The sequence below is a fragment of the Chiloscyllium plagiosum genome, unplaced genomic scaffold (assembly GCF_037043375.1).
Source record: "Chiloscyllium plagiosum isolate Xiang-an unplaced genomic scaffold, Cpla_swu_hap1 HiC_scaffold_3, whole genome shotgun sequence".
NCBI classification, from domain to species: Eukaryota; Metazoa; Chordata; class Chondrichthyes; order Orectolobiformes; family Hemiscylliidae; genus Chiloscyllium; species Chiloscyllium plagiosum.
In genome coordinates this window covers 89,660,023-89,680,024 of record NW_028270141.1, presented here as the reverse complement: position 1 = coordinate 89,680,024, position 20,002 = coordinate 89,660,023, and the positions used below count along the sequence as shown (strand labels likewise).

Below are 20,002 nucleotides of genomic sequence, written 5' to 3'. Positions count from 1 at the left end.
TGAGAATAAATGTTCTATGTCTTCTCATTTTGTATGACATACTTTTTCCAGCAGGGCTCAGTGTGTGGTTCATGCACTTGCACCATTCTTTTCTCAGTGTGATTTGGGAAAGTAATGAAGAGCTAAGTACACGTGCAAACCATATGCTCATCAATATTGATCTCAGTCACTCAGAAAATATGTGAAGTGATTGTTTGGGACACGATTAAAATTAAAATGTCCTTTGACCTCTTTGTTTCCTACTCATGCCTGGAAAAATGATTCTGAAGATTTTTTCAAGTTGCTGTTAGAGAAAAGTTAATAAACTTTGTGCCTGTTATCGTTCATACATTAATCAATCAAGGTTTGCTCCATATTAATATACATTCAAATTAAGCATTAACAAAAATCACACTTTCCAATTCTGTGCCTAAAATTTTAGAATTTTGTTTTAAAGACCATGGAATATCCAATCCATGACAGAATTCCCATCTTGGAGCATTGAGCCTAAAATACTCTTCAAAGAAATGAGGAAAGAAAAATGGCCCTGTTATGTCCTTTTGCTGTCTCCATTACTTTATTTTGGACATGGTAATAAGTAGGTCTGGCACAAGGTGATACCTAGCATTTTACTAAGATGAAAAGGACTTTATTGATTTCTCACTTTGCTTTCTGCATTGTGTGATTACTGAGAATTCTGTTGAAGAAAGGTGATGCTGAGGTCTGCTTTGAGACCCCTGGGTTCCAGAGGCGTTATGCTGCCACTGGAGGAGGCTGATAATCAAAGCAACCAAACAGATACCGAAGGGTTTCTAGGTTTTGAGCTACCCCCTTCCCAGTCTTTCACAGCTGCAGATGTACTTCAATTCCCTCCCCGATTTTTTTTTCAGTGCACGGTTAAGTCAAAAATTCCTTTTCACCATGTGAGTAGCCAGATAGTAAAATTGCATGATCCCATTCACTGACAGGCTCAATATATATTAAGCACCCAGCAACACCCATTGGTAAAGTGTGTGCCAAATACCAAGCAAAGTTAGCCTTGTTGTTTAATGACTACATTTGCATTTCTGGTATAGAGTTTTATATAGCAACCCAGTATAATTAGTTTCACCTTAGATTATAGGTAATGATGTCAACTATAGATCCTCAGATATTGCCAAACAGATGATGAGCTAACTCGGCATAGTCTGGACATCCAACATAGTCCTTCGGTGAGCTGAATGGACTAGCTTTTGTTTGGGTAATTGATGGGGCCATTTCCTGGTTAATGCATCTCACAGCTGATAGTACTGCAGTTAATACTGCAGTGTTCAGTATCAGATAACAGTCCTTGTTTGAAATGGATACAATAAACGTTTGAAGCAGAGGAAAAAGCATGTGCTTGATTAAAGGGAGTGAGAACCACTTGATGTATTAGACAGAAAATTTTTCATTGTTACTTTGCTCAAAAGCTTTGGAGGAATGTAACTTGGTATCAAGATTTTAGGGCCAAATTAAAAGAAAAGTGGTTCTGGTATGTAAAACATTCCAACCTGGAAATCAGGTTGGGTATTTGGCACAAATGCTGCAAGGTATTCCATCTAATAAAATTGGTTTCAGGAAAATCATCAAGGGCCTATTGAGCCATAATGACATTTGTAATCTCTGTTCTTGGAGGGCCAAATAAACACAGATTGCAGGTTAGGCAATCTCAACCTAAAATGTTAACTTTCTCTCCACTGATACTACCTAGCCTGTTGAGTGTTTCCAGGAATTTTTGTCTTTATTTCAAATTTTCAGCATCCATAGTACATTGCTTTTGTCATTGGGCTCTTGAACACTTACCATAAGATAGATTCATCCTAATGCTTCTTTCAATACACACCATTATCCCATATGTAAGAGTGTAAAAATAGGTCATTGTTGGTATCACTTTCTTTTGTTAGAAGCTAAAGATATTGTTGGATGGTTTGGCATATATGATTTTTATCTGAAAGCTTTTGTGTAATTACTCCACTTCAGAACCATTCACAACACATTGAAAATAAAATTTGCAAATCTAATACTCTAAACTTGCCCAAACCTAAAACATTTCCTGGTTTATGACAGGCAAGAAAGCATTTACACAAGTTCACATTGCAATGTCCACTTGGATGCCTTACAAGGATGCTTGTGGGAGTTTCATTTGTAATGTTTCAAAACACATGTTTTACAAATAAGCAGGAGATACTGTATTTTGGTCTCAGATTATTGTTATACTATGAGAAGGTTATATCTTGTACTGTTTCCTTTCAGTGGGAAGAGATCAGTGGCGTAGATGAGAACTACATTCCGATCCGCACGTACCAGGTGTGCAGAGTAATGGAACCTAATCAGAACAACTGGCTGCGGACTAACTGGATTGCAAGAGGCAATGCTCAGAGGATATTTGTGGAGGTGAAGTTTACCCTGAGGGATTGTAATAGCATTCCAGGAGTCTTGGGGACATGTAAAGAGACATTTAATCTGTATTACTTTGAAAGTGACTCAGATGCTGGCTGGAACATCAAGGAGAGTCAGTACCTCAAAATAGATACTATTGCAGCTGATGAAAGTTTTACTCAAGGGGACCTTGGGGAACGTGTAATGAAACTTAACACAGAGGTGCGAGAAATCGGGCCTTTGTCGAGAAAGGGATTCTACTTGGCTTTCCAGGATGTGGGTGCCTGCATTGCCCTCGTGTCCGTGCGTGTTTACTATAAGAAATGTTGGTCAATTGTGGAAAATTTGGCAGCTTTCCCAGACACAGTGACAGGGTCTGAATTTTCGTCCCTGGTGGAGGTGCGTGGCACCTGTGTTAGTGACGCAGAAGAGGAAACAGAAAACCCTCCCAAGATGCACTGCAGTGCAGAGGGTGAGTGGTTGGTGCCCATTGGGAAGTGCATCTGCAAAGCAGGATTTCAGCAGAAAGGAGATGAATGTGAGGGTAAGTGCTTCATTTTGCATCTAAATGGTACACCTATAATTTGACAAAAAGTTTATAAATGAGCCCATTTTATAAATAATTATAAATGGGTCAAAAGTGACAACAAATGAACATGAAACAAGGTAATTTTCTAACAATTAATCTTGAGCTTTTGGATAGTTGAACATTATCCTTAAACCAATATTAAAATTGTTGGAGTGTTTATCGTATATACTCGTGTATAAGTCAAATTTCTTAGACTTTTTTTTAAGGTTAAATTTGTGGGGTCAACTATTACATGGACACTACTTTTGAGGAGCTGAAATTTGTGCTACAGTCCAAAATACCTTATCATTGGCTGAAGCCCAATTGATTTCTAAACAAATAAAGAAATAAAAACACAACAAATTACAGCAATTCCACAAATGCTGCAGGGGATCTGAGCTCTGCTGAGCTGCACACAAAGGGAGGTGGTCACCTGACTCTGACCTGATGCATCTTAAACTTTTGCGCCAAATTCTTCCATTTCCCTTCGTTTCTTTCGTATATCATTGTTTTAGTTTTCAAACTAACACTTGAAGCTTTTATTTCTGATACTGATCATTGGCCATGTGAAAAATCGCCAATATGTAAACGGTAATTATTAGTGAAGTAAATACATGTAAGCCTATCTGTTTTGGAAATGATGGCATGATAAACTTTGTATAATTATACTAATTATAGTGCTTATGTGATAATGAACTTAAGAAATCCATAGCATAACTTTGTGAATTGTGAATTTGCTGTGAATTGTGGATCACAACACAGAATAGCACAAAAAAGATTCATTTTCTCCTTGTAACATTTATGTACAAGATAATATCTTGACTCACAAATGTTGATTTGTTATCGTGAAGAGCTAGGGTTTCATTTTTACACGAGATATATGGAAAATTTCAGATTTTTTTTGGGCCAAAAAAAGGGGATTGACTTTTGCATGAGATCGACTTTTACTCAAGTATAAACAGTAATTCACAACATGAGCTTCTTTGTAGATGATAGCTCCAGGTCTGGATGTTGCAACAATGCATTTGCTTTCGTGAAACAACTTCTGTTATTTCTTGGCCACAACTAAATGGAACTCCCCATGGTTTTATGGTGTTGGATCAGGGAGAGGGTAGTGCGGTGGTTAATTCTGAAAGCAGTCAGTTGGCATCAATCTTTCTTGGATTACGCTGTCTGGTTCTGTTCTTGATTGTTTGTAGAGAATTGTATGATTGTTCCAACTCCCAAGCTCTAAGTGTTCGAGAAATATTATATCTGTATGTGAATAGAAAATGAAGAAAAGCAATATTAGAATTAAAAGAACATTTTAAAGTCTAGAAAAAAAAAATCATAGTCACAGAGATTTTACAGCATTTAAATGACCCTTTGGCCCATCGTGTCTGAACCAGCACCAATCTATTCTCATCCCATTTTACAGCACTTGGCCTGTAGCCTTATATACAACTTCAAGCAATCATGTAAATATTTCTTAAATGTCTTGACAGTTATTGCCTCTACCACCATTTTACACAGTGAGTTGCAGTTGCTGACAACCTTCTGGGTAAAATATATTTCTTTAAATCCCCTCTAAATCTCCTGCTTCCTAGTGCAAAACTGCCCTGTGGATATTGACTCTTCTACCAAGATGAACATTTTCTCCGTTTACAAATTATCCATGTTCCTCATATTTTTGTACACCTCCCTTAAGTCCCCGTTCAGTCTTCACTGCGCTAAGAAAAATACGCAATATGTACAAAGTAGTTTTCGTCACAGATCAAGGTTGAATGGGACAGCAACTCTCTCAAAGATTAGCTTCTTTAGTTCATACCTGAAGTTGTAAAAATGTAATTTTGAGGCACCACAGATGTAATGTTGCTTAAGAAGATGAAGAAATTTCCAATAATTTTAGCAGAATCGAGATAATAACAGAGCTGATAAAATGAAAATTACCATCATCTATCTACAACAGTATTGCAATGGTGGATTCAACAGTGGAGTCGCAGGTAGACAGGATAATGAAGAAGGCGTTTGGTATGCTTTATTTTATTGGTCAGAGTATTGAGTACAGGAGTTGGGAGGTCATGTTGCAGTTGTACAGGACATTGGTTAGGCCACTGTTGGAATATTGCATGCAATTCTGGTCTCCTTCCTATCGGAAAGATGTTGTGAAACTTGAAAGGGTTCAGAAAAGATTTACAAGGATGTTGCCAGGGTTGGAGGATCTGAGCTACAGAGAGAGGCTGAACAGGCTGGGGCTGTTTTCCCAGGAGCATCGGAGGCTGAAGGGTGACCTTTTAGAGGTTTACAAAATTATGAGGGGCATGGATAGGGTAAATAGGCAAAGTCTTTTCCCTGGGGTCGGGGAGTCCAGAACTAGAGGGCATAGGTTTAGAGTGAGAGGGGAAAGATATAAAAGAGACCTCAGGGGCGACGTTTTCACGCAGACGGTGTTATGTGTATGGATTGAGCTGCTAGAGGATGTGGTGGAGGCTGGTACAATTGCAACATTTAAGAGGCATTTGGATGGGTATATGAATAGGAAGGGTTTGGAGGGAAATGGGCCGGGTGCTGGCAGATGGGACTACATTGGGTTGGGATATCTGTTCGGCATGGACGGGTTGGACCGAAGGGTCTGTTTCCATGCTGTACATCTCTATAACTCTATGACATGCTTCTTGAGAAAAATATGTTTGCTCTCTCAGTCAGGGAGTATGTGTAATCATTCCAGAAAAGAAAGTACTCCCTAAACCATTAGCCTAAACAATTATGCTTTATTTTAAGGATCTTTGCTTTAGAGTGTTTCTGTGTAAGCTTTATTCAATATATTGGTGTCATGACACTTAATGGGCTATGAATTTTCATTGGGTTTTTGGTCACATTTCGTGATCTGTCCACACACAGAAAAGACACAACTCTGGCTGTCCATAGATTTAACCAAAAAACTTTCAAATCTTACGTACGTTATGTGTAAAAATTATAGAAATGTATTTAACTACAGACAGAAACACGGTGTTTGATCTTACAGAAGCTACTAGTTTCCATTAGGAATACTTTCCGATCAGTTTTCTACTTGTCCCACAGTTGTGTGCAATATGTTGCCTTTCTGGTTGAATCTTCATTGTCAGGAGTTAGAGGCAGGCCTAAGATTCACAGCTTGTGCCCGAAGTGAATGTTGAATGAATGAAATGTTTGTTGTCTCCATTCAAGGTTATTGTCAGGAGGCCTGAGCCATTGTCGTGTCAGCATCTCAGTTGACTTCAGTATCAGCTCTTGCTTCTGAGTAAGTGGGCTGTCTGAGTTCAAGCCTAAGTACTGAGACTTAATCACAAAATGTCGGCGAATGCTTCAAATGAGAACTGAACTGTGCTGTCAGCATGTTGTCTCTTGGTGAAGGCATTAAACTGAGTGCTGTTCTGCCCACAGCAGTAGATATAAAACAAAAATTCTATTGCATTATTTTGAAGTAAAGCAGGGAAATTATACTTGGCTCCACTTGTGTTTATGCCACATTCAATGCCACAAAATAATCTGTGGAAAGGAAGCAGAGTCAATGTTTTGAGTCTAGTGACCCTACTTCCTGAGAAGGGACACTGGACTTGAAATGTTAACTTTGATTTCTCTCCACAGATGCTGCTGGACTTGTGGAGATTCTCCAACAATTTCTGTTTTTATTTCAGATTTCCAGCACCCTCAGTTCTTTGTTTTATTTTCGTGGTTTCTTTGTGGATCAGGTGACAGCTCGGTTATGTCAAGGTAATGGGTGTCAAATTTCAGACTTGGTGATGGTGATGAACACAAGATCTGCAGCTTACCTTAGTTTAGGGAGATGGTTGGGGCAATCAGGCTGAAAATAGGTTGGAAGCTTCATGCTCATCCGGGTGCTAAAGTAATCATATTTTGTAAATCAGGTTTACCCTGTTCTTAAGGAGCTAAAGTGATCCATTAAAGGGCAGCTAATTCTGCACAGTAAACAACAGTGAGATAGTGTAAAGATAATAGGCAGGCTGAGTGTGCTGAATGGGACTACTCTTGTTCCTCAGATGCGTAAGGATAAACAATGATCAGGACATATGTTAAATCCTCAAAGAATGAGTTTGAAGAATGTCATGGGATTCTCTCTGTATTCTCTGAGAGAGATTCTTTCCTCAGTCAACATCACTGAAAACAATCAACAAGCCACTCAGTTCATGTGAGGTCCACATGAGTGTGTGTGAAATGGCTGCAAAACAGTGGTCACGGCGTGTAAAAATAATTACATCAGAACTGCTTTAGATTTGTCCTGACTGGGCTCTTGACCGTGTGATCAGGCTCTTTAAAAATGTTTCATTTTGGAAAAAAAAATCTACTGTTTTCTGGGATGCGCCTATTTTAAATCTAACCCAGCCAGCTTTGTGCATTGCTAGTCTTGGCTGTATCACTGAAGAGAGTGTTGGTGTGGATGGGACTTGCTTATGCAGTTATGAAGTACAAACCTGTTGTCAGGTTACTCATGAATACTTACTAAAAAATTCTCTTGTGGGGTCTTGGCATCATTGGCGGTTTCATTTGTTGTCTAAGTTGACTTGCCCTGGTGGAGGTAGTGGTGAGCTGCTTGCTTGAACTGCTTCTGTCGATGTGCTATAAGTCGATCCGCAATGTCCTTTGGTAGGGAATTCCAGGATTTTGACCCAGCGACAGTGAAGAAATATATTTCCAAGTCAGAATCATGAGAGGCTTGCAGGGGAAGTTGAGATACTGGTGTTCCCATGTCTCAGCTGCCCATGTCCTTCGAGAGGAAGGTGGTTGTTGGTTTAGAAGGTGCTGTTCTAAGGATTGTTACTAAATTTCTGCAGTGCACCTTGTAGATATAACACACAGCAACTACTGATCATTGGTGAGGGAGAGAATGGGTGCTAGTGGATGTGGTGCAGAAAACTGGGTGATTTGTCCAAGATGGTGTCAAGCTTCTTGAATGTTGTTGGAGCTGCACTCATCCAGGCAAGTAGGCAGTATTCCATCATACTCCTGACTTGTGCCTTGGAGATAATGGACAAGTTATGGAGAGTCAGAAAGTGAGCTACTCAACACACTTGGCCGACTGTCTGTGTGGAGTTTGCACATTCTGTCCGTGTCTGCATGGGTTTCCTCCAGGTGTTGTTTTCCTCCCACAGTCCAAAGATGTGCAGGTTAGGTGTATTGGCCATGCTAAATTACCGTAAAGTTAGGTGCATTAGTTAGGGGGAATGGGTCTGGGTGGGTTGATCTTTGGAGGGTCAATTTGGACTAATTGGGCCGAAGGGCCTGTTTCCACACTATAGGGAATCTAATCTAATCACTGTTGTGGTTCTGTTCGCCGAGCTGGAAATTTTTGTTGCAAACGTTTCGTCCCCTGTCTAGGTGACATCCTCAGTGCTTGTGAGCCTCCTGTGAAGCGCTTCTGTGGTGTTTCCTTTGGCATTTATAGTGGCCTGTCCCTGCCGCTTCTGGTTGTCAGTTTCAGCTGTCCGCTGTAGTGGCCGGTATATTGGGTCCAGGTCGATGTGTTTGTTGATGGAGTTTGTGGATGAGTGCCATGCTTCTAGGAATTCCCTGGCTGTTCTTTGTTTGGCTTGCCCTATAATGGTAGTATTGTCCCAGTCGAATTCATGTTGCTTGTCGCCTGCGTGTGTGGCTACTAAAGATAGTTGGTCGTGGCATTTCGTGGCTAGTTGATGTTCGTGGATGCGGATCGTTAGCTGTCTTCCTGTTTGTCCTATATAGTGTTTTGTGCAGTCCTTGCATGGGATTTTGTACACTACATTAGTTTTGCTCAAGCTGGGTTTCGGGTCCTTCGTTCTGGTGAGTTGTTGTCTGAGGGTGGCTGTTGGTTTGTGTGCTGTTATAAGTCCTAGTGGTCGCAGTAGTCTGGCTGTCAGTTCTGAAATGCTCCTGATGTATGGCAGTGTGGCTAGTCCTTTAGGTTGCGGCATGTCCTCGTTCCGTTGTCTTTCTCTTAGGCATCTGTTGATGAAATTGCGCGGGTATCCGTTTTTGGCGAATACCTTGTACAGGTGTTCCTCTTCCTCTTTTTGCACTATTCTAATCTAATCACTATTCCCAGCCTCTGACCTGCTCTTAAAGCCACTGTATTTACATGACATATCCAGTTGAGTTTCTGGTCAATGGTAACCCCCAGGAAAGTGAGGGGTAACACCACTGAATGTTGAGGGACAGTGGTCATATTGTCTCTTATTAGTGTTGGTAATAGCCTAGCACCTGTGTAGCACAATTGCTCTTTGCCATTTGTCAGCCCGAGCCTAGATATTGTCCTGATCTTGTTACATTTGATCCTTCAGTATCTGACCAGTCATAATGGTGCAGAATATAGTATAAACATCAGCGAACTTTCGCACATCTAACTTTCGGATGGAGGGAAGGTTATTAATCAGGTGCAGATGGTTGGCCTAGGGCACTACTCTGAGGAACTCCTGTTGAGATGTCTTGGAGCTGAGATGACTGACCTCCAACAACCACAATCACCTTCCTATGTGCCAAGTATGGCTCCAAACAGTGGAAAGTGTGTCCCTTGATACCCATTGAGTCCACTTTTGCCAGGGCTTCTTGATGCCACACTTAGTCAAATGTGGCCTTGATGTCAAGTCTGTCACTCTCACCTCACCTCAGATATCCAGTGGCCCTGGTGGAACCCAAACTGGGTGTCACTGAGTGGATTATTGCTGAGCAGTTGCTGCTTGGTAGCACTATTGATGACACCTTCCATCACTTTGCTGATGATCAAGAGTAGACCGAAAGGTTGGTACTTGGCTGGGTTGGATTTCTCCTGCTTTTTGTGTACAGGACATAACTGGATACTATTCCACATTGTCAGATAGATGCTATTGTCACAACTGTACTGGAGCTTGGCTAAGGTGGAAGCAAGTTCTGGACCACAAATCTTCAGTACTATTGCTGGAATGTTGTCAGAGCCCATAGCCTTTGCAGTATCCAGTGCCTGCAACAAAATCTTGATATCATTTGCAATCAATTGAATTGACTGAAGACTGGCATTGGTGATGCTGGCAACAGCTGGAGGAAGTTGAGTTGGATTATCCACTTGGCGCTTACGACTGAAGATTGCTGTGAATACTTTAATCTTACCTTTTTCACCAATTTGTTAGTCAATTCCATCAATGAGGATAGGGATATTCGCGGAGTCTTTATTTGCTCACCACCATTCACGATTGGATGTGGGAGGACTGCAGAGTTTAGATTTGATCCATTAGTTGTGGGATCATTTAGCTCTGTCTGTTGCTTGCTGCTGTTGCTGCAAATAGGCCTGTTTGGTAGCGTCATCAGGCTGACACCTCATTTTTATGTACTCCTGGTGCCACTTCTGGCATGCCCTCCTGCACTCTCCATTGAACAATGGTTGATCCCCTGGCTTGATGATAATGGTTAAGTGAGGGATATGCTGGGCCACAAGGTTACAGATTGTGTTGGAGTACAAATTCTGCTGCTGTTGATGGCCCACAGCACCTCAACATGGATGCCCATGGAAAATTGGGTCCAATGTTACTGTCGCAAAATTGTTTGCCTGGGATCTGATCAACTACTTCGTGCTTTGTTAACAGAGAGGTTGAAGTAGTAAGGGATGAAGAGAAAATGTTTATCGTAGGCAAAAAACAAGCTATTCCAGCTTCCATGTAGAAATCATGCCACAATTTATGCCGAATTCTCTATCATCAGAAACTTATGCCCAAATTTCCTGAGAGGTGCTTCAGTACATATAGAATATTAAAGAGAAGACTGATCTCACCAATAAGCAATTGGAGCCTGAAGAAAGTGTGGAACTTATGTTGTCTTCTTTAAGACTGCCTTTATTTTAGTGGTTTTATGTAAGTTAAATCTAAAAGCTAGCAAACCATCAACTGTACAATCAAAAGCACAAAATATTTCAAGTCACTCGGGACGGCAAAGTGGCTCACACTGCTGCCTCACAGCACAGGGACCCAGGTTCAGTTCCAGCCTCAGACAACTATCTGTGTGGAGTTTGCACATTCTTCCCCGTGTCTGCGTGGGTTTCCTCCGGATTTTCCAGTTTTCTTTCAAAGTCCAAAGATATGCAGGTTAACAGGATTGACCAGGCTAAATTGCCCGTAGTGTCCAGGGATGTGTAGGTTAGGTGGATTAGCCATGGGGAATGCAGGGTTATTGGTACAGGGTAGGGTGATGAGTCTGGGTGGGATGCTCTTTGGAGAGTTGGTGTGGATTTGTTGGGCTGAATGGCCTGCTTCCACACTGTAGGGATGCTATAATCTTTGTATTTTAATGTAACATGCAGATGCACAGAAAAGAGTGTAGCTTTTAAAGATGTGATAAATATGGAGCAAGTCTCATGAAGAAGTTTTTAAGAATTACTGTAAAACATGAGGAACACTTGGCCTGATTTTAGTGTAGAGCGGGTGAAAGTGAAACGGCAGCTAGATTTATCCATGTTGAGTTTTGGTGATTCGAGTTTTGGTGATAGGAAACCTATGCAACCACAACTCAGTATGTAACCCACTACATCAATTACTGGTGCATTTCTTCAGAAAATAGCATAATTCTGCCTTTATGCCATTATTGTCCTGCAACTGTTCAAGAAATTCCAGTTTATTAAACAAGATATTTCTTACATTTTGCACATTAAATGCATGAGGAATTAACAAATAACATGCCTCACTGGGGTTAGTGAGATGTTTCTCCAGTATATGGTACAGGAGGGTTAGTTTATTTTCAATACTTGATAAGATTGAAAATAAATGCAATTAAATATTCCAACCTAGCTGTAAAGATAAACATAAAATGCTGAGGTTTCCTTGTTTTGCTGAGTGCAAAAGTAGTGCTATGATGGTTTTATTTCTGTGGGTTAATGTTTTCTGAACTGTGCTTGAAATAATATCTCCAGAGACAAGAATGCCAACAACAGCCACCATGAAATGTGCTCCTGTAATATTGTGTCCCTGCAACCACCGTTCCAGGTGTGCTGTGCCGAAGTCTTCATTTTAGTGCAGTGGACCAAAATCTCTCATGTACTGCTCCCTTGTGGGTGAGTCACAATGTAAGAACCTGATGGTGGGAATCTAGCCATTTGCAGTAATGTAATTAATCAAGATATTGAGATTAAACAGTGTGGCATTTGCTGAGGTTAGTAGCAACTTAGCAGTCTTTCTTTAATTTTTTTCTCCTTTCTTGTCCTGGTATCTTTATCATCTAAGTTACTCACTGCAATTTTAACTTGCTAACTCAACAGCATCATTTATTCTTAAACATTTGCTGATGGCAAATGTAGTCACATCTCATCACTCTCTCCCCCTTTATTTTGCCATTGCTTCTAAAAAAAGCAAAAATAATCTCCTCCTGGGTAAACGCAAGAGTCATAGAGATATACAGCATGGAAACAGACCCTTTGGTCCAACTTGTCCAATCTGACTAGATATCCAAGATAAATCTAGTCCCATTTTGCAGCACTTGGCCCATATCCCTTTAAATCCTTCCAATTCATGTACCCATCCAGATGCCTTTTAAATGTTGTAATTGTACCAGCTGCCACCACTTCATCTGGCAGCTCATTCTGTGTGAAAAAGTTGACTGTTAGGTCCCTTTTTTTTATCTTTCCCTACTCACCTTAAGCCTATACCCTCTTGTTTTGGATTTCCCCACCCCAGGGAAAAGACCTTGTCTATTTACCCTATCCATGCCAGTCATAATTTCATAAACTTCTATAAGGTCACCCCTCAGCCTCCGATGCTCCATAGAAAATAGTCCCAGCTTATTCAGCCTCTCCCTATAGCTCAAACCCTCCAACCCTGGTAACATCATTATAAATGATTTTTATAATCGTGGGCGGCACGGTGGCACAGTGGTTAGCCCTGCTGCCTCACAGCGCCAGAGACTCGGGTTCAATTCCCGCCTCAGGCGACTGACTGTGTGGAGTTTGCACGTTCTCCCCGTGTCTGCATGGGTTTCCTCCGGGTGCTCCGGTTTCCTCCCACCATCCAAAGATGTGCAGGGTCAGGTGAATTGGCCATGCTAAATTGCCTGTAGTGTTAGGTAAGGGGTAGATGTAGGGGTATGGGTGGGTTTCGCATCGGCGGGTCGGTGTGGACTTGTTGGGCCGAAGGGCCTGTTTCCACACTGTAATCTAATCTAAATCTAAATATTTTCTGAACCTTTTCAAGTTTCGAGAGCAAGGAGATCAGAATTATCCACAATATTCCAAAAAGTGGACTAAGCAATGTCCTGTACACCTGCAACATGACCTCCCAACTCCTCAGTGCTCTGACCAATAAAGGCAAACATACCAAACACCCTCTCCACTATCCTATCCAACTGTGACTCCACTTTCAGGGAACTATACACCACACTCCAAGGTCTCTTTGTTCAGCAGCACTATCCAGGACCAAACCATTAAGTGTATAAGTACTGCCCTGATTCGCTTTTCCAAAATACAACATTTATCTAAATTAAACTTTGTCTGCCATGCTTCAGCCCATTGGCCCATATGATCAAGATCCCATTGTGCTCTGAGGTAACCTTCTTCGTTGTCCACTACACCTCCAATTTTAGTGTCATTTACAAACTTATTATTTATACCTCATATGTTCACATCCAAATCATTTATGTAAATGATAAAAAGCAGTGGACCAAGCACTAATCCTTTTGGCACATCACTGGTCATAGGCCTCCAGTGTGAAAAGTAATCCTTCACCACCCTCTGTCTCCTACCTTTGAGCCAGTTCTGTATCCAAATGGCTAGTTCTCCCTGGATCCATGTGATCTAAATGTGCTAAACAGTCTACCACGAGGAACCTTGTCATCTGCCTTATGAAGTCCATATAGATCACATCCACTGCTCTGCCCTCATAATTCTTCTTTATTACTTCTTAAAAAAACTCAATCAAGGTTATGAGACACAGTTCACACACATAAAGCCACGCTGACTATCATGAATCAGTCCTTACCTTTCCAAATACATTTAACTCCTCTTCCTCAGGATTCCCTCCATCATCTTGCCCACCACTGATATCAGGTTCACCAGTCTATTGTCCCCTGGCTTATCGTTACCACCTTTCTTAAATAGTGCCACCATGTTAGCCAACCTTCAGTCTTCCACCTGTGACTGTTAATGACACAAATATGTCAGCAAGGAGCCCAGCAATCACTTCCCTAGCTTCCCACAGAATTTTAGGGTGCACCTGATCAGGTCCTGGATATTCATCCACCTTTATGCATTTTAAGACATTCAGTGCCTCATCCTCTGTAATATGGATATTTTTCAAGATGTCACTATTTATTTCCCCATGTTCTAAATCTTCCTTATCCTTCTCTACAGTAAACACGAATGCAAAATGCTTGTTTAGTATCTCGTCCATCTCCTGTGGTTTCATACATAGGCCGCCTTGCTGATCCTTAAGGTGCCCTATTCTCTTCACAGTTACCCTTTTGTCCTTAATGTATCTGTAGAATCCCTTTAGATTCTCCTTACCCCTGTTTGTCAAAGCTTTTCATGTCCCATTTTGCCCTCCCAATTTCCCTCTTAAGTTTATTCCTACTGCCTTTATACTCTTCTTGGGATTCAGTCGATTTCTGACATATGCTTCCCTCTTTGCCTTGATCAAAACCTCAATTTCTATAACCATCCAACATTCCCTCCACCTACCAGCCTTATCCTTCACCCTAACAAGGACATATTGTATGTGGACTTTCGTTATCTCATTTTTGTATGCTTCCCATTTTCTAGCCATCCCTTTACCTGCGAATATCCACCCCAATCAAGTTTTGAAAGTTCTTACCTAATGCTGTCAAAATTTATGAAGGGCTTATGCCCAGAACATGGACTCTCCTGCTTCCTCGGATGCTGCCAGACCTGCTGTGTTTTTTGACTCTTCCTCCAATTTAGAATTTTAACTTTTAGATCTGGTCTATCTTTTTCCATCACTATTTCAAAACTAATAGAATTACGCTCACAGGCCCCAAAGTGCTCCCCCACTGACACCGCAGTCACCTGCCCTGCCTTATTTCCCAAGAGTAGGTCATGTTTTGCACTTTCTTTAGTAGGGACATCCACATACTGAATGAGAAAACTTTCTTGTAGACACTTAACAAATTCCTCTCCATCCAAGCCTTTAACATTGTGGCAGTCCCAGTCTATGTTTGGAAAATTAAAATCCCCTACCATAACCACCCTATTATTTTCTATCGTCTTATTCCTGCCCTCACAAGTTTGTGGTACCAAAACTAGTCTAGATATTGCTATCCCCAAGGACCTCCTTTTAAAATTCCTGCCTAAGATCCTATATTCTCTCCTCAGGAAGAGACAAGGATGAGATTCTACGTCATTAGTTCCAACGTGTACAACAACCTCTGCTGATCCCAGACCCCCCCCCTTTGAGAATATTCAGCATCCTGTCTGAGATATCCTTGATCCTGGCATCAGGGAAGCAACACACCATTCTGATGTCTTTCTGTTGACCATATAAGCGTCTGTCTGTGCCTCTGACCAGAGAGTCCCCAATCGCAATCGGTCGCTTGGCACCTGATGTACATTAGAGCCAGTCTTGGTACCAGAAACCTGGCTGTCAGTGCTACATTCCCCTGAGAGTCCATCACCCCCTACAGTACCCAAAACAACATTCTTGTTTGACGTGAGGATATCTGCAGGAAACTCTTACACTACCTGCCTCCCTCTCCTACATTTTCTGGATGTCACCCATCTACCTGACTGTGTCTTTAGTTGAAAATGTGTTGCTGGAAAAGCGCAGCAGGTCAGGCAGCATCCAAGGAGCAGGAGAATTGACGTTTCGGGCATGAGCCCGTCTTCAGGGCTCATGCCCGAAACGTCGATTCTCCTGCTCCTTGGATGCTGCCTGACCTGCTGCGCTTTTCCAGCAACACATTTTCAGCTCTGATCTCCAGCATCTGCAGTCCTCACTTTCTCCTGTGTCTTTAGTTGATCTCCTTTCCTGCAAATGCCATCCATCACATCCCCTAGCTCCTGTAAATTTCTCATTGCCTTTAACTGCCACTCCAATTGATCCATGCAATCTGATAGGATTTTCAATCAAGCACACTTCCTGCAGATATAATCATCAGTAACACAGAAATTCTCCCTAATCTCCCACATCCAAAGGAAGAGCACATCACTCTACTAAAGACCATCTTTGCACATTAACAATCTACAGACCCAGAAAATAGCTTAGTCTCACTGCTCCAGACTAACTTAGTACCTATGTTTTATATTTTTAAGGTTTAATCAAGCGACAGATTTCAATAAAACTTATAATCGGTAAGAGCCCACTCTACTCACTATTGTCGATTTACAAAAGAAACTAACCACTTAGCTGCTCAGCTGCTGTGATGTCCCCCATACATGTTTTTCCAAGGTCAGCTGTGAGTTTCACTGTTTAGTTTGCTCAGATGAACTCCCATGCCCAGAGGTACTTGAAATCAAACAGCAGAGGCAATACCTGTGCCAGTTATTGCTGGGTCACACAGCAGTGTAGGTTTCTTTCTCCATTGATTCACTTCCCACCATGTTGTCAGTGCCTTTACCTCCCTTCCTCCTTTCAAAGTGCACTTGCTTTGACTTTTTTTTCCAACGTTCAAAATGATGCAACAGCTTATAAAACAGTCATTTGAGGAAATCAGCTTTAAAACTGAAAATACCTCAAAAAAGAACAGCTGCAATTTTTTTCCCGCCCTCCATCTTGGGTTATCCAGAAATCTTCTTTGATTGTTCTTTTAAGTGCTGTGCTTGCTTTATTACAGAACTGCACACGTTTTGAAGTTTCCAAGGCTGAGCTCTGGTTTGTGCTACCTTCACTAATTTCGGTTGGGCAGCAGTGGGAGAACAACAGTATCTTGGATTAAGAATGATCAACACTTTGGTTTAAGATTGCTGGAACATTGCTAGCTGTGGACAGGAGGGGATTGGACTTGTCTGTTCAGACTCAGTGCCTAGGCTGACATATGTATTTAGTAAAACTGGAAGTAAGGGAGGGCTGTCCTTTTCTGTACAACGGTACTGAATGGTATTACAGTTTGAGTCAACACCTCTCAGAGTGGACGGAGTCGGGTTGGTAGAGAGGTAATTGGATAAAAATAAAGAAGCTGTGTGCACTAATTGGATTTTTGTGTAAATGATTTTAATAATCCACTGCTGTTAATTTAAAACCGCAGCTTTGTTGACATTAGTATTATTGCTGAGGAATGTTCTCTTTGCACTTGACTATACTAGTGTGTATGTGCAAGTTCACTTTCCATCCTTGGCATTATTCCAAGATAATCATTTGTTGAATATGCTATTTTGGAAGCAAGCCAATATCTTGTTTACAGCAATCCTTTCTCTCAGTAATCCTGTTAACATTTGGAAATGCATAAAAGCACTGACTGGGGAGTGATAAACCTTTTTTGGGTTTTTTGGAAGCGGAAATAAATGAGTGTTCATAAGATGATGGGTACAGAAAAACTGTACGAAGGTTTATGACAGTGGATCCAATTATATTACTTAATAAATTCAGGCGTTATTGTGATCCATTTAATCTTCCCTGTCAAAGGGTTGTTTTCACCCGGCAAGGTTCCCAAAGATCTTTCAAAATGTTCATAGCTGCAGGAGTGTGGAATCAGAGCCATGTGATCTTGTTCCATTTGGCCCAGATTGACAATGAGCTATTATCCTTTTCAAAAAGGTACTGCAGTAAGGCAAATGTAACTCTTGCTGCAATATACACCTACTGGGAGGGGGACAGGGGGGGTGTGGGGGGAGGGGGTTGGGAGATGCAGTTTAACCGAGTTTATGGAGCAGATCTGTTTTCGCATATTTCAAATGTTCCTCACCTGGAGCTCACCCAGTATGTTGATACTTCTGTGTTAGACGTGACATTGCCTTCATTGAAGATATTGTTTCAGTGGTGTGTGGCATCAGGACTCTGCAACAAGTCTCTGTGTCTAAGACTGAGGCTTAGGCTTGCCATGTACTCTTTACTTTTATGGATAACGGCAGATGAAAAGAACAATTTTTAATGAAAAGACTTGTTTTAAAGAACAAACACTGGCATATTTGCTTTTCACATTAATAAACCATGTAAGTTTTCATTTTATCTCAGTGGAAAGGTCAGCAATCTGTCCTGAGTTTTGTTGAAAATGGCAGGCGTTTTAAGTTGCCATATTTTTCCATTTGTCCAAAAGCCCGATGTTTTCCTTGTATATTGTGTTTAAGAGCCTTTGTAGATCATGATTAGTGAGACTTCAATGTTGTCCTTTGACTTTTTTTCTCCCTGAAGTGTATAACATTGACAGTCCTCCCATCAAAGGTTTTGTGGAATCAACTAAGTTTTGAACCATTCCTGTGCAGCAGCAGGGGTGAGGAGTATACTGTTATGAAGTAAAGAGCCTTTTGAAAGTTGTACTTCAAGAGAACATTTTAACTCAGGAAAAAGAAAGTTATAAATTGTGAAGGGAAAAACGAACTATGAAAACAGCAACGTTCTCCTAATTGAAAAGCTGCAGGGCCCCTTATCCTGAACTTATATGATTATTAGGGGCTGTTGTGGGGGGGAAAATCTGGGATTACATTCAGGCTTGTCAAAACTCCCTCCATTTAGTTTGTTATGATATATAGATATACTATTATTAAATATAAACTGTTTCATTCCCTTAAATGGCTTTTGTAGTCTCTATATGATCATAAATTTTACACTGTTCTTTATATTATCATATCCAATTAAAGTACATTTTACAGTTCCCTTAAAGTTTATATGCACATTCTGCAATTGTTTTGTTGAGATACTTTGTAATAGTTGCCTTCTAATTGGCCTCTACTTGGTCATGCTTCAACTTGAATTACAGGTCTGTTATTGGCTGTTTCTGATTTGAGACTTCTCAAGTTCTTAAGAAAAACATCCTAAAGTTGGAAATATGACTGTCGGTCTGTTTTGTGGGAATGAGATGGTCGCACCTTGTGGGGGTGGAGAAGGTTAGATATTGAGCTCATTGTGCTGTGCAGACAGCTATGTTGTCCAGCATTTTTTTCTTCTCATTCTAGAGTTCTCTTATCTTGTGTATTTTCTTTTTTATGATCACAATGTGGTCTGGTGTTTCACAGGTCCCTCAAATATGGGGTGTTGGGCGCATTCTTTACTTCATGCCTGGTCTTAATTCCTATAACACTATTTTGTTCCCTTTGTGATATATGTAATAGTGCAAAAGAATCCAATATTATCAAAGATTAACGTGCAGCTTTGTGTTTTTTTTCTACAAGGAATTCTTTCAGCAAGTTCTTCAAACATTCTTCAGAGAAGGTACAGTTGTCTGATACCTGAATGTGGACTTTATCTTAAGAGAAGTCTGGTCAAGCTGGGTTTTATTTGTGCTTAGAAGAATAAGCAATGATCTTACTGCAACTAAGAAGATGCTGAGAGGGCGTAACAACAGGATGGATGTTGAAAATGTGCTTTCTCATATGGGAGAGACAAGGACTAGATGATATGGTTTAATAATAAGGCTTCTCTCATTTAGGATGGAGATTAGGAGAAGTTATTTTCTATCAGAACATTGTGTGTTTTGGGAACTTTTCCTCAGACAGCAGTGGAAATGTATGAGTGGGTGTGGGTGTATGACTCAATGGTTATCCAGGCAGGTATGAATGTGAAGTTGAAACCACAAGCAGATCAGCCATGATCTCATTGGATGGTGGAGAAGACTGCTGCTCCTAATTTCTATATTTGCATTGGATAGCTGAATTGTGGGGGTGATATTTTCTTTGCTAGAAACACAAAGCAGGTAATACTGAATCAAAAGCCCATTCCACCTCTTGACTGCATTTCATTTATCACCAATTTCAATGAAAAATAATATAAATTGGAATTCAAAATATACTATTGCATCACTATTGCCTTTTCTATCCAAGTTACATTTGTCCACCTATCGTTGCTCAAACGATAACCTTATTGAGTTGCAGAGACAAGAGGCACTGGATACTGTAATAGATATCTGCCTTGACAATATTTCAGCAACAATATTAAAGATCTGTGCTCCAAAACTAGCTGTGCTCTCTTGCCAACCTGTTCCAGTACAACT

General features: G+C 40.8%; 1 protein-coding gene across 6 annotated transcripts in view; it reads left to right on the top strand.

Moving 5' to 3' along the window:
* epha7 (eph receptor A7) overlaps positions 1-20,002 on the top strand; it is a 306,360-nt gene that overhangs the window by 7,672 nt on the left and 278,686 nt on the right. For all 6 annotated transcript variants that reach the window (XM_087981480.1, XM_043685242.2, XM_043685236.2 and 3 more), the window contains exon 3: positions 2,254-2,923. In XM_087981480.1, coding sequence (XP_087837606.1) covers positions 2,254-2,923 — 670 coding nt within the window. The remainder of the gene's footprint in view (positions 1-2,253; positions 2,924-20,002) is intronic.